At 37.4% G+C, this 14,456-nt stretch overlaps 1 protein-coding gene across 1 annotated transcript in view; it reads right to left on the bottom strand.

The window, feature by feature from the left end:
* Window positions 1-2,050: 2,050 nt before the first annotated feature.
* Window positions 2,051-14,456, bottom strand: part of LOC121309439 (lipoxygenase homology domain-containing protein 1-like) — a 32,347-nt gene continuing 19,941 nt past the window's right edge. Inside the window, exons 16-20 of the mRNA XM_041242367.1 lie at window positions 13,325-13,583; window positions 10,460-10,701; window positions 8,666-8,792; window positions 7,409-7,558; window positions 2,051-2,153 (exon numbers count right to left, since the gene is read on the bottom strand). Coding sequence (XP_041098301.1) covers window positions 7,506-7,558; window positions 8,666-8,792; window positions 10,460-10,701; window positions 13,325-13,583 — 681 coding nt within the window. The 3' untranslated portion in view covers window positions 2,051-2,153; window positions 7,409-7,505. The remainder of the gene's footprint in view (window positions 2,154-7,408; window positions 7,559-8,665; window positions 8,793-10,459; window positions 10,702-13,324; window positions 13,584-14,456) is intronic.

Genomic DNA, 14,456 nt, shown 5'->3' with positions numbered 1-14,456 from the left:
TCAGCGCATTGCTAGGATATGCACTTAGACCTCTACATTCAAATTGGTACAGTGTTGCCAGATTGGGTGGGTTCACTCCTAATTGGGCTGTATTTTTTGTATTGTGCATGACAAAATGGCTTTGGGCGGGTACCTAATTTTTGGACTAGTTTTGGGTATTTGTGCAGGTATTACATTTGGATATATTTTGAATAGTTTTAAAATATATCCGATAGTTAATAAAAATACTCAGCTATGTGATACACAGCCCTTAGTGTTTACATCACTGTTGCTAAACATTGTAACAATAACATACATGAATATCGGTCATATGACGTACAATTCATTAATACTTTGGGCTACAAACGTAGAACTTTCTAAAAGGTACAGACTGGTAACAGGTGTTATTGCAAATGATAATTTGTTCTCATGGGTTTTACTTGATTAAAGAAAAGCAATGATTGATTGATTTGTATCAGCGTTATTCTGTAATTAAAATAAAAACGCCAACAGTACTATTGAATAACAGTTTTTACAGGAAGCATTTATTGGTTCACTATCACATTCGAAGGAAGTTCCACAAACTCAGAGGGCCATCAATCATTATAAAAGGGCTTGGATAAATGAAGTGCTCTAATTAGCTGAACAAGATCACATCACCGTGCGGTAATAATTCTCTTAACCTACGGCTATGACATCATAGACCAACTTACTTACCTGATCTCTTAATATTACTATACCTTAATAGCAACAATTATCTAAACAGTGTTTCTGTAGGTAAAAATGTCAGCATAGAGCTGAAACAGCATTTAAATCACTCAATCTGTTTATTTATTTATTTATTTTATCTCTGTCACTAAGAACTACAGAAAAATTGGAAAATATACAGAGGTATTTATTTAGTCAGGGAACAGAACAAAGAAAACTCAGAGGCAAGCAGTAACAGTAACACTATTCAAAAGCCATCTGAGAAATCATCACACAAGTCTCAATCAGCATGTAATATACTGTATATGCAGGAGCACCATCTACTTATTAAACTAAATATCGCCTTATAAAACTTACTAGTAGTATGCAATATTTAAACTCGACACAACAGATACATCTCACCACTACCCTGCGGCCTCATGCTTCACAACGCACCCATGGTGTGCGGTAAAAGTTGTCTTACCACACAGCCTGTCGTGGGTTATTTCTTGCATAATAAACAAACGTAGACCTACCATTTTACTATACACATTACAAATACGTCTGTGTACTAATAATAAAAACCAAAACATGGTATTTATATTAGTTTATCTCGAGTTAGTCTTTGTCACCTGGATGGATATTGCCAAACTCATTGACCCGATATTTAGGTGTGATTTCTATAGTTTTCGGCATCTGTAAACAGCTTGTTGTAGTAAAAATGCGCTGGATACTGAAGTAAACTGCAGCTGTTTTTCAGCATGAATAACACTGACAGTGTGCCTCGTAAGTAATGCTAGCCAACTCTGCAATATGATTAGAAATACTGGGGCCCTCCATACCCTAACTGGATAAACCTTCCAAATGAATGACACTTTCTGATTTTATTGTTCTAACTTTAATCACCTCTCTAACCCTATTCGTAAATTGGGCCCAGGTACAGCAAACACTTCTGGAAACTACTGTGCAATGTGACATGCACTGGTGCAATGTGACATGCACTGGTGCAATGTGACAGACAGCTGCACTGTGCTCACACTGAGCACGTAATACTGTAGATTTCCTTTTTTTTATTTGTCTCCATATTCTAGGAAAGTACTACACATAATTTATTTCTGCGTGTTATTGATCATCTATCTACTCTGCTTTACTTACGTAAACAGTGTTTGATAATGTGTTGGTGAAGTTTTAACAACAGTCATAATTAAGGGATTTATAATGCAATGTTTATATAATGAATATGCCACTCTTTGCATACTGTGTAGTGCCTGTATTTATTATTTAGTACACTAACCTGTTAGAGGTAAGGCTAGTGTTCTATTTGTGTCCTTCAGCCATGCTTCAGCTACAAAGACAGCCTCTTTCTCTCCATACATTCCCTCTTTCACCACAATCTTGTCCAGGTACCAGTCCAAGCCTCTTCCTTTCTCCACCTTTACCTGCTCTAAGCACCCAATATCTACCGCTTCCACTCTGAATATATCAACCTGGAAATAAAAAAAAAAAAAAAAAAAAACAATGTACAGTATGCAAGAATCCATTTACTCCTGTCCAACAGCATATGTTTTTATCTCCGATATACTGTAATTACCTATCATAACATTATCAAGTCTAAATATTTGCAAAATGTAGTATTTCACTGTTTACTCATTATAAAAAAATAGTACTTTTAACCTGCAAAATGTCTATGCTTCTGCTTAGATATGATGGTTTCCCATTGTTTATTATTCTTTGGGGAATTCCCAAAATCAGAAATAGACTTGATAGAGTCTAAATTTTATTTGACTTTTTTTCTTTTTTTGTCTTTTGATTTGGGTAAAACTCATTAATCTCCCTGTAAACTTTTAAGTGAGTTTTTTGACACTATACACATCAAACACAGCTACTCTAAATTAGGTCCTATAGTGACCTCTGTGTCTGTAATCTACAAATAAACTGAATAAATAAAACATCCTGTAAGAATTGTAGGATTGGCAGCAGTGGCCATGGGAAAAGCCAAAATGGAAGCATGAGGAATATATTTAAGAACAAATCCCTGGCAGGTAGGCACACTACAATTCTAGGCCAGCAGCTTGCTCTTGTGCTTTCTTGCTCAGAGCTTTCACATTTCTCTGCTTAGTTTACTGCAGCTCTGTTTGTGCAAGATTAGCTTTAAATCCATTTTCAGTTTTCTGCGCGGTGCAACCATATTTATTCTGGCCCTAGCCCTATCCTAGATTGCTGACCTTGGGACCCCTAGTCCTCTTGATTCACCAATCACTTATCAATTCCCCCCAAAAAACTCTGAAACAAAATAAAGGGCCCATAGTCACCTAAACTAAAGATCTAAGATTCTATAGATTTAAATATATATATATATATATATATATATATATATATATATATATATATATATATATATATATATATATATATATATATATATATATATACAGTGCCTTGCAAAAGTATTCAGACCCCTGACCAATTCTCTCATATTACTGAATTACAAATGGTACATTGAAATTTCATTCTGTTTGATATTTTATTTTTAAACACTGAAACTCAGAATCAATTATTGTAAGGTGACATTGGTTTTATGTTGGGAAATATTTTTAAGAAAAATAAAAAACTGAAATATCTTGCTTGCATAAGCATTCAACCCCTGTGCTGTGGAAGCTCCCAGTTTGCACCGATGAAAGAAATTGCCCTAACGAGGACACAATTACCTTACCATTGGCCTCCACCTGTGAACCATTAAAGTTCCTGTCACATTTTTTGGATAAAAACCCCACTGTTGAAGGATCATTGGTAAGGCTGTGAATCTGAAGGAAAATAAAGACCAAAGAGCATTCTACAGAAGTTAGAGATAAAGTAATACAAATGCATAGATTAGGGAAAGGGTACAAAATAATATCCAAGTGTTTGGATATCCCAGTGAGCACAGTTGGATCAATAATCAGGAAGTGGAAGATGCATCACACCACCCAGGCAGTGCCAAAAAAAGGCCGTCCCTCAAAACTCAGCGCTCAAACAAGAAGGAGACTTGTGAGAGAAGCCACAGAGAGGCCAAAAATCACTTTGAAGGAGCTACAGAGTCCAATGGCTGGGAGTGGAGTAATGGTGCACCAGTCAACCATATCAAGAGCTCTGCATAACACTGGCCTATATGGGAGGGTGGCAAGAAAGAAGCCGTTACTCAAAAAGTACCATCTGAAAGCACATCTGGAGTTTGCCAGAAAGCATAAGAGAGACCCAGCTGCGATGTGGGAAAAGGTTTTGTGGTCAGATGGGACTAAGATAGAGTTTTTTGGCCAAAACTCAAAGCGCTATGTGTGGCGCAAACCTAACGCTGCCCATGCCTTAAGACACACCATCCCTACAGTGAAGTATGGTGGTAGCAGCATCATGCTGTGGGGATGCTTCTCATCAGCAGGGACTGGGCATCTTGTTACAATTGAAGGAAGAATGGATGGAGCAAAATACAGGAAAATACTGCAAGAGAATCTGCTTCAGTCTGCTAAACATCTGAAGCTTGGGAGGAAATTCACCTTTCAGCAGGACAATGATCCCAAGCACAAGGCCAAAGCAACACTGGAGTGGCTAAAGAACAAAAAGGTGAATGTCCTACAGTGGCCCAGTCAAAGTCCTGATCTCAATCCCATTGAGAATCTGTGGCACTACTTGAAAATTGCGGTCCACAAGCGTCGTCCAACCAACCTGAACAACCTGGAGCAAATTTGCCAAGAAGAATGGGCCAGAATCACTCCGGACTGTGTGCAAAGCTGGTACATACTTACCCCAAAAGACTTAAAGCTGTTATTGCAGTGAAAGGTGGCTCTACCAAATATTAATGTGTGGGGGTTGAATAGTTACGCAAGCAAGATATTTCAGTTTTTTATTTTTCTTAAAAACATTTCCCAACATAAAACCAATGTCACCTTACAATAATTGATTTTGAGTTTAAGTGTTTTAAAATAAAATATCGAACAGAACGAAATTTCAGTGTACCATTTGTAATTCAGTAATATGAGAGTATTGGTCAGGGGTCTGAATACTTTTGCAAGGCACTGTATATGTAATTATTCATTACAAAAGACTGATGGTTTGTTTGATTTTGTTTTTTAAACTCAAAGCTTGGTGAATAAGGGCCCTTAATACAGTTTGGTGACTTCAGGAGTCCCAGTTAACCAATTCAAAATCCTATCACTTGATTGTTTGTCAGAGACAAACAGACATCTCATTTGGAACCAACTACAAATAATGACCCATCATCATTTGAATGCTACCCACCACAAGCACCGCGGGCTGGGAAATACCAGCAATTGATGCAATTGTAAGTATTGCAATTGTCTGCAGCTTTAGTACATCTCATTATAATGTTTGAGAACCCTGATTTGCACAGTCCACCCCTTTTTTGCAAATTTATGGAGGAACACCCATAACTATTATAGGCACAATTGCCTGGATTTAATAATTATTTTTGATATAATGAAATATCTGAACTAAACTTTTGGCTTAATTTTTGAACAAGCATTATGCAGTGCAGCATGTGAACTATTGACTAGAGCAACTCCCAAACTACCCTACACAAAGGAGGGAGGAAGCCTCGGGCCGGTGGACTTTAAGTGAACCCGACACAAAGGGTCTCTACAGGATCATGAATAGATCGGAGGATCAGATCAGAATTTACGGAGGAAACAGAAATCTAGAGACAGCAAAAGTGAAGTCATAAAGGAGATCATGTGGTCATCCCATGCAGGGTGAGATAACCCATGGTCCAAAACAATAGAAGACATGTATAGGGATGGATAGGCCTTTGTGTGAAAGTGCTATAAGAACTGGCAACTTGCAGCAAGAACTTTGAATTGGTTTTGAATTTGGTTCCCGAATTGGTTTCTGAGTCTAACATGACTTCATAAGAGAAGATAACATTAGGCTTTACACCTCTTCACTGCAAGAAGAGTCTGCATAAACAAACAACAATGAAAGCTCCTTGTTCAGGACTCCTGCTAATTGGAAAAAGAGACTTTGCGAGTCAGTTTATCTAAGTATCGAAAAGAACAATTCACCACTCGGACACAAGCTTCTGTTCCCAGTCGTAATCACAGCATAACAAGACTGTGTCTGCTATCGAGGAAAAGCATTCAAGGAAGAAAACACACAGGATGTGTGTGAAATCCCTACTTGGGTTTTGAAGATAATGGAGCCCAAAGGGGTTTGAAGATTTGTGGAAACGAAGCACAAATATAACTACAACGGAAGATTTGTTCTGCAGACTTTCGGGGTCTCCTTCAAGGAACTGTTAAGTATAATTCCCTTATATTTCCCTTGTGGAACTAGAATAATTAATGGTAATTACAACACATAGAAATTAATAAAATAGTTCAATCTTACGTTGCGTTTTTAATGGGCATATGAAAAACCTCAGAGTTTGAATCATGTTAAAAAGTAACTAAGCTGCTTAACTCATATTGTCATATGAAGTGCTTATTTGAAAGTATACTTGTGTAATTGTTAGTAAACAATTGTAGTCCAGCTTTAGCTGTGATATGTTATTAGAAGAATTGAAATTGAACACGTTTTGTTTTGAATTATAACAATAGATGCTTGCATTTAACTAGAGTTATTTAGTCTGTAAGCAGTAGACGCAGGGCCGCTGTCGGTGTAGTTGAGCTGAGGGAACTGTCAGCAGAGTGATGTCATCACCTGCTAGCAGAGCCGTGCAGGCTGTACTGTGATTGAGACAGAGGAGTTAATGCACTGTGTTAGAACTAAATGTTGAACCTATACTGGATGTTAGGAAAGCAATAAGATTCCACTTATACTGCAGTTTAATTGCATTGTTGAGAAATAACATATATAGAAGCATATACATTCAAGGAATAAGTGTTTACTTGTGCTGGATTGAGCAGTATGTGAATACTGTATCATTAATACTATTATCAAATAAACTGCTATGTTATTTTAACCTACCTTGTTGTGGTTGAGGGTGTTTTGTGTGTTCATTGTAACTCCTCAATCTTATACATGTCATTAAATAAAATTATTATGATGAGGTCTTAATTAACGTGAATGGATATTCAGATTATTTGACAGATAACTAATAGATTGTGTTTAGTTGATGATCTAATATAGTACTGGTCATATAGTATTCATTGAAGTTGATTAACCACATTAATTTGAACTATTGCAATTATTCAAATTAATTAATTGTTTAAAGAAATTATTAAACTAACGAACGTGATTAGCCCCGCACTGTATATTCATCTGAGGTTGAACTGCAAAGAAAAACTGCTGCCGCAAAGCATTCCCTAAACAATAGCATTGCGCTTGTTTAGTATGTTTCACCCAAGACTTCTGATTCATTTGCAACTGATTTGCGACAATTGCGACAGGCGCAACAATGTAACGCAACAATGCAACGCAACAATGTTAATGTAACCAATAACCTGTCCACTTGCAACATTCTGCTCCCAATGGATGTAGGAAATACCACATTTATCTACGTGATATTTCTTAGAAACATATGTCTCACATCCACTAAGGAGATAGTTTGGGGCAAAGGAGAACAGATTAAACTTCTATATTGTAAAAAGTTACCAGGATGTGATGACTGAAAACAAAAAACAACAAGACGACATTCATTCATATAACTCTGATCCATACAAAGTTGTTCTAAGCTAGCTAGATTGTGATTAACTTGTTAAACAAATGCTAAATCATATTGTTCTATTCAACAGTTTTCTTGTTACACTGGTACCTTTTCTTTGCTGAACACAGAATTGCCTCTTCTTCGATGCAGCTTTCTTTTGCCTGTGTCCCCTAATGACCCCCGAAGAGTGACAAACACATCAGCATCAGTTCCTGATTCTTCTAAACTTCCAGTGGTGACAATGACGGTGTACTTTCACTCTTTCCACTAAAAAAAAAAAAAAAATATATATATATATATATATATATATATATATATATATATATATATATATATATATATATATATATATATAACAAAAAATGTAGTGGGGAATTGTGACAGAGATGATTCCGAATCCACAATCTCCCTCTCGACCTGTGAGGGCACTGTACAACAGTAACTGTGTGCCTCGTACTGAATGGTTGGGCAGTTCATTCCATGGGGCAGTCCTGAAGCTGGCCATTCAGAAAAGGGGTGGCGTGACGGAACCAGGAGATATCATTCTAGTGAATGACTTATCAGTCATGAATTGGAGGAGATATGATTGAAATAGCTATTGGAGGGGGCGGGGCTTAGAGTTCTTTAGTGGGACGTGATGTCGTAATTGGTTCCTTTGTTGTGGTTAAATGGGAGGAAACGAGGACTGTGAAATCATGACTTAAGTGTTTTGTTTGTTTTGAGTAACTGTACATTTCACTTTGCCAGATGGCTAACACAAATCCAGGAGCTGCCACTTCAAGACAGCAATAAGCCCAGACTTTACTGCACCTGTCAAATAAGCACACACCACTGTTTAAAGCACTGTACCTGCACCTAGAGTACGTACTGTCCGGAGACGTGTCTGTATCCGTGTTGTGTGTCTGTGTTTTGCATTATTATTTCGGGACTGCAACCCCTTGGTTTATACTCTAGCAATACCCATGGTTGTGTAGAGCCGAAATTATTATTTAAACGGTCGAGGAGACCATTACAAGAAAAACAAAAGAACTTGAACCGTAAACTTTGTGTGTGTCATTGTCTGGAGCACCTGCATCACCCTTACACCTAAGCTCTGCCACCCACACGTTCACAGGAATGCAGTAAGGACAACATTGTTTTTACCATAGATGCTAATTATAAATATATTTATTTATACTTGGATTTACAATGTATTGATCAATAACAGACAGTCAATTTGTACAAATCTAACTGCACTCTATCATAAGTACCTCTGAAAATGTCTCTTGTAATATGAAGAATAGTTCAGTAGTCAAGTATGGTTCATGAACTGAAATATAAATGGTTTTGCTAGTGCTTCAAAAAGAGATCAAATATACAATGTACCTGTTAAGAAGTCAGAGCTAGTCATGATCACAGGAAGTTCCAACACAGTGCTTTCTTCTGGGTGACCAATGACTTGAAAAAATGGAAACTCAAAACATTCTTTTGTTGTTCTGTGCTGAAGCTTGACCTGAAACACATGAACGTACAGATGACAGCCCATATTAAAACAGAAGCAAATAGATACCTTTAAGCTAGTGGTGAGAAAGGGTGAAGAGCTGGATGTAAATGTTAAGATTTTCTTAAAATTATTATTTTATTTTGTATTAATGCTTGATTAAATCTTTGTTTATGCACTTTACAACCAGAATGCTTTACATTATAAATACACAGAAGTATTAATTATAATGAATCCATAACTATAAACAGTCAACCCATTCAATCATAAAATCTGAACAAAACTAAACCTGTTCAGAAAAAACCATGACACTTGTCATTTCAATGTCTGGTGATTTTATAGTTACTGTATGTGAAGGAATGATTCTGAGAAACGTAATAATCAAGTCCAGTACACAAGTGTTTCATATAATGGCAAACAAGTAGCATGTGCTCCTCTTATTTTTTTATATGTGATTGAGGGTTATTTGAAATGTCATGCTTTTGTTAGGGAACATATTTCTAATTAGCAGGGATGGATATTGTTCTGTAAAACTGCCTCTTCACATTTTGTCTTGCTGGCTATTCACATATAGTTACTCTGACTTCTAAATTATTAATCAATCAATCAATTTATTTTCATATGGCGTCTTTCATGGCAAGCCATACCAAAGCGCTTTACAAAACAAGCAAAGAATAAAACATTATTAACAACAATTACAATACTAACAATTAAAATACTAACATTGCTATTTTTTATATGCTTGGAAAAAAACAGTACATTTTTAATAAAGACTTAAATTCCTCCAGTGTCGGGTTTCTGACAACTGGAGGCAGGGAATTCCAGAGGGAGGGAACACAAGTAGAAACACTATCTAAATAAGGGAATGCTGAGCAACTTCAAACTTGAAGAGTGCAGTTGACCTCTAGGGATATAGGGATGCAGCAAATCAAATAAATATGTAGGCCCTATTCCCCAAACACCCTCATAGGTCAAGAGTAAGATCTTGCAAATTGCAGTGCAAATTTTCCAAAATAGTTGTAATATGCACAATCATTTCTGTACCAGTCAATATTCGTGCAGCTTTATTTTGGACCAGTTGTAATGATTAACCAGGTGAAAAGGCAGCCCAGTCAAGAATGCATTACAGTAATCAATAAGCAATGTTACAAAAAGCATCGATCAAAATCTCAGTATCCTTCTGTAAAAGATAAGAGTGAACTCTAACAATGTTTCATAAGCGGTAGAAAGAAGACTTAACCACCGACAAAATATTAAGGAATCATCAAAAGCACTAGTGACAGCTTTCAGTTGAAAGAGAAAGTAAGGAGTTATTTCAAGGTTCATGAGTTTCTGAACATTGTAATTATTTTACTCCTCTTTGAATATTTGCATTTCAACTTGCTTGGCAAAGTTTAATCTTGATCTCACTTCACTCTCACAGACGTATGCAATTTTTTTGCAGACACATGCAGCCTATTCTGAATTTGCTTTTATTTGGCTTTTTCAAAACTGCAGACCAAGATAACTCCACTTAAAAACAGCAGACCAGTTTCAATTTGCACTCATTTGTAAATCTATGCCCTGCTGTATTTATTTCTTCAGTATAAAACTGAAACTATTTAATTAGTTATCCCAGTGTAGTGTTGTAAGAGTTAAAAGGTAAACATCCAAATCTAAAAATAAAGTGTATGTGCTACCTCGTGACAATACCAGGTTTTGCCATTTCTTGATTCTTCCATTTGCAGGCGAACTTTAGAGATAGTTCCAAGTTTGTGATCCACTTGTACTGAGGACTTGTAAGTGTGCCCAGGTGTGAGCGAGGCTATGGGAAGAATGAGCAGTGGGCATGTCCCTTTCTCACAGCAAACCTCCAGGGTTACTTCTGAATCAGCACCGCTGACTGAAATGTCACCAGTGACCACATAAACATCCCAATAACCTAGGAAAACAAAGCAGACAGGAGCTCTTTAACTTTTTTGAAGATATAGAAACATCAGGGTTTGTGTATCTGGTGTAACCTCAAATAAGTAATATTGCCACGAACCAGGGAGGATAGGTTTAAATAACAGCGTATGGTACATTTTAATTGTTTTAACATTATTAAAATACATATAGCAAAGCATACGTTCTGCATTTTTGTTTAGGTACACATATGGGTGTTGATTAGTCGATAGGTAGCACGAATGCCTTCAAGACAACAGCATGACAAGAGTCCAGAATGTATTCATTCCTACAGATTGCTTGACAGTTTTCAGTCGGAAAACTGTTCAGTTGGATTACATTATCACATATGGTAAACTATCCTTTTTTCATCGTTGCTATATTGTCAAGTAATATATACAGGAAGAATACTCTGGGGGAAGTTAGTAAGTTTAAAGCCAAAACACAATGCTTTCAAATCCTCAGAGCTTTGCTAGCTTCTGAGCTGTGATTTACTTTTTTGATTTTAAAATTATTGCTAGTTTTGTTTCAAAGCTTAATTTATCCTGCACTGTTAGGGATTTGATGTCACATAATACTGTAATGGAATGTACCATATATACTGTTGGTAATGTACTGAATCTTCACTATGTAGCGGTTCCAAGAATTAGCCCACGATAATTCAGAGGAGCATATTATACCAAATTCTGTCATGAATAGTTTTCATACTACAGATGGCAAGCTGTTTGGTTGAAAATTAACAACAATGAACAGGTGTGTTTACAGGGCACAGTTGGCCACAACATAGTAAAATTTAAGCTTATTTTCTACATTCAAATACATCTACTGAAAACATCTATTTTATGTTCGGATCTGTACACGTCACTGCTGACTATAACAGTGTGTGATTTTTACAGTAGAGAGGATAATACAACTACCAGGTATTTAAAAAAAGGGCATGTTTAGGGAGTCATCTGCTAATATCTTTGGTTTAGTGAATTTCCATAAAAATACAATTGCCTGCATTCACAGACAGAAAAAATAAGTGGTAATTCAAGGCACTTTCGTTATTGTAACACAGTGCAGCACCAACAGAGGAGTTTATCCAGCCGAAGATTACATCTCCCAATCCCTGCTAAGACAAAGGCAGCGTTGTTATGAAGAGATACTGATAATAGGCTGCTCCGAGTGAGAAGGATTCATTTTTGTTCCACTTGAATAAAAATGAATGTGTGTTTATTTTGGGTTTAACCAATAAAGCACAAAAGATATCCATACTATGGTTGGGTATTTCATATCACTGCTATCCATTCGTTCCAGCTCATCCAAAACACTCCCTATCGCTGCTCGCATCCAATTTAAAAGTCTTGTACTCACCTATCGCTGTCTCGACCTGTCTCCAGACTTATCCCGACACCCCTCTCACCCCTTCCGCCGCTGGCAGATTAGCTGTACCCCCCCTTTGCTCCATTGCTTCCAGAGCCCACTCCTTCTCCACCCTTGCCCCTCAGTGGTGGAACAACCTACCCACGGATATCAGGACTGCTCAGTCCCTTACCACCTTCTGGCGCCTCCTCAAGACACACCTGTTCAGACAGCATCTGTAAACCTCAACTCTCAACTATACTGGACTATATGGCACCCAATTGTACCAGTACTTGCATCAGCTAGAATGGACACCATACACCTGACTGTTTGAGAATATCCCTTTTAAAAATGATGCTTAAGAGTTCAATGATGCTGCTTCTGTGCTGAACATCTGTACTGCTAATAGGTATCATATTTATTTGCATCTTTAAGCATATTAAACTTCAGAAACACATTGGGCCCCATTCTAAGTGCTATTTACTACAAATTGTTCTCACCTATCGCTGTCTTGACCTGTCTTCTCCCTCCTATCTCCAGACTTCTCCCTACACCCTTCTCACCCCTTCCGCTCCTCCGCCACTGGCAGATTAGCTGTACCCCCCTTTGCTCCATTACTTCCAGAGCCTGCTCTTTCTCCACCCGTGCCCCTTAGTGGTGGAACAACCTACCCACGGATATCAGGACTGCTCAGTCCCTGACCACCTTCTGGCGTTCCGAATTGTACCAGTGCTTGCATCAGCTTGTACTTGCACTGAACTGCTCGATACCTTGCCGTGCTCTACCACTGCCCTTAATTATAACTATTTCCTGTATCTTATACTAGATTTTACTCTTATAGGTATCTGTATTCCCATTTTTTCTAACTGCTCTTATTTGAAATGGTATTATCCATTTATCGTACTTACTATGTGCTCTTAATGGACTTTACTCGTACAAGCAAATATTTTTACCATAAGTTTAATTGCTCTTAGTCCTACTTGCTCTTAAATTTAATTATTTACTGTATTCTTTATTTTGATCTTATTTGAATTTGATCTCATTTTCTATTGATTTTACTGTACTTTATAACTGCTCTTATCTATAATGTGATATTTTGTAACAACTGTAAGTTATCCTGGAGATGGGTGCCTGCTAATAAATAAATAAATAAATAATATTGTCGCTTAATTAAACAGGTGAGTGTGTAGTCATTTGTAGTTTTCTCCTTCAGTGAATTTCCCCTCTGCACCTCAAACACCAATGCATGTATAAACAAACACCTCATGATAACACACCCTGAGGATCAGCTGTCACCAGTCTGTTGCTTCTGTTGACTTTTCCAAGGAGTCTAAGCTCTCTTTCTGTCCATCTGTCACCAGTTCCACTGTCCAACCACTGTTGGCATGGAAACACAAACTCTGCATCTTTTTCAGCCACTTCCTGCACAGTGACTCTATCCAGGTACCAGCCAGCTCCGTAGCCATCACTAGTGTGTCCGATCACCACTCTATTGGGGGTGCCAAGGTCAATTGCCCTTAGGCGGAAGACATTCACCTGTTGAAAAGCAAATTGCATGACAGGCATCATCAGCTTGCATTTAATTGACATGTCAAGTACAGCACATCCTTATTAGCAATAGGAAATTAGATACTACATTAGAACACACTCACTTCCTCTTTCATTATTATTGATTAAAATAGAATCTTTGCAGTCAGCCTCAGCTCTGCATATGACATGGGATGCAGACACTCATTTTAGAGGTGTATTAAGATTATCTCAGCTGGGCCTGGCAGTGCATTTACTTGTGCTTTGTGGTTACTGTGATAAAGAGGATGACCAATAAGTATGCAATTTAATGAACAGCTGTTATCTCAAAATGTGCAGATACCTGGTGTTTTTGTTTGTAACCAAACAAATAAGTCTTAATATATTAAATCTCTAAACAACACAGTAAATCTCTTTTTCAGATTGTTGTCCTAGATGGGGCATTAGCTGACAACATATCGGTTAGGATAGTCACTCCAAACATGTGGGCAAGTTCACAAAAAAGTCGCTTGTGTGAGATATGTGATTACCAGCATCCTTAAGAATACTGAACTTGTTCACAAATACCCATTTACTTTTTTTTCCCTAAAAGTTCTGATTGTCTAAGCTGCTGAATAATGTTTGTTGCACTGTACGTGATAACTGAATGATGTTAAATTTCCACATGTTGTTTAATTGGGATGAATGAGGAGAAATACCCTCCTGTACAGTGTCCATTTTAGGACATCCTCAGACCTCACCCCTCCTCGACTTAATCATCAGACCGCTTCAAGCCATACTATTCCCTCCCCTTTTTTACGGTTGTCCTAAAATGGACACCATGCTCCTGACTGTTTGAGAATATCCCTTTTAAAAATGATGCTTAAGAGTTCAATGATGCTG

Source organism: Polyodon spathula, chromosome 3 (genome assembly GCF_017654505.1).
Source record: "Polyodon spathula isolate WHYD16114869_AA chromosome 3, ASM1765450v1, whole genome shotgun sequence".
In the NCBI taxonomy this organism is placed as follows: domain Eukaryota; kingdom Metazoa; phylum Chordata; class Actinopteri; order Acipenseriformes; family Polyodontidae; genus Polyodon; species Polyodon spathula.
Note: the sequence above shows the minus strand (reverse complement) of the source record. Positions and strands in the feature narration are given on the sequence as shown.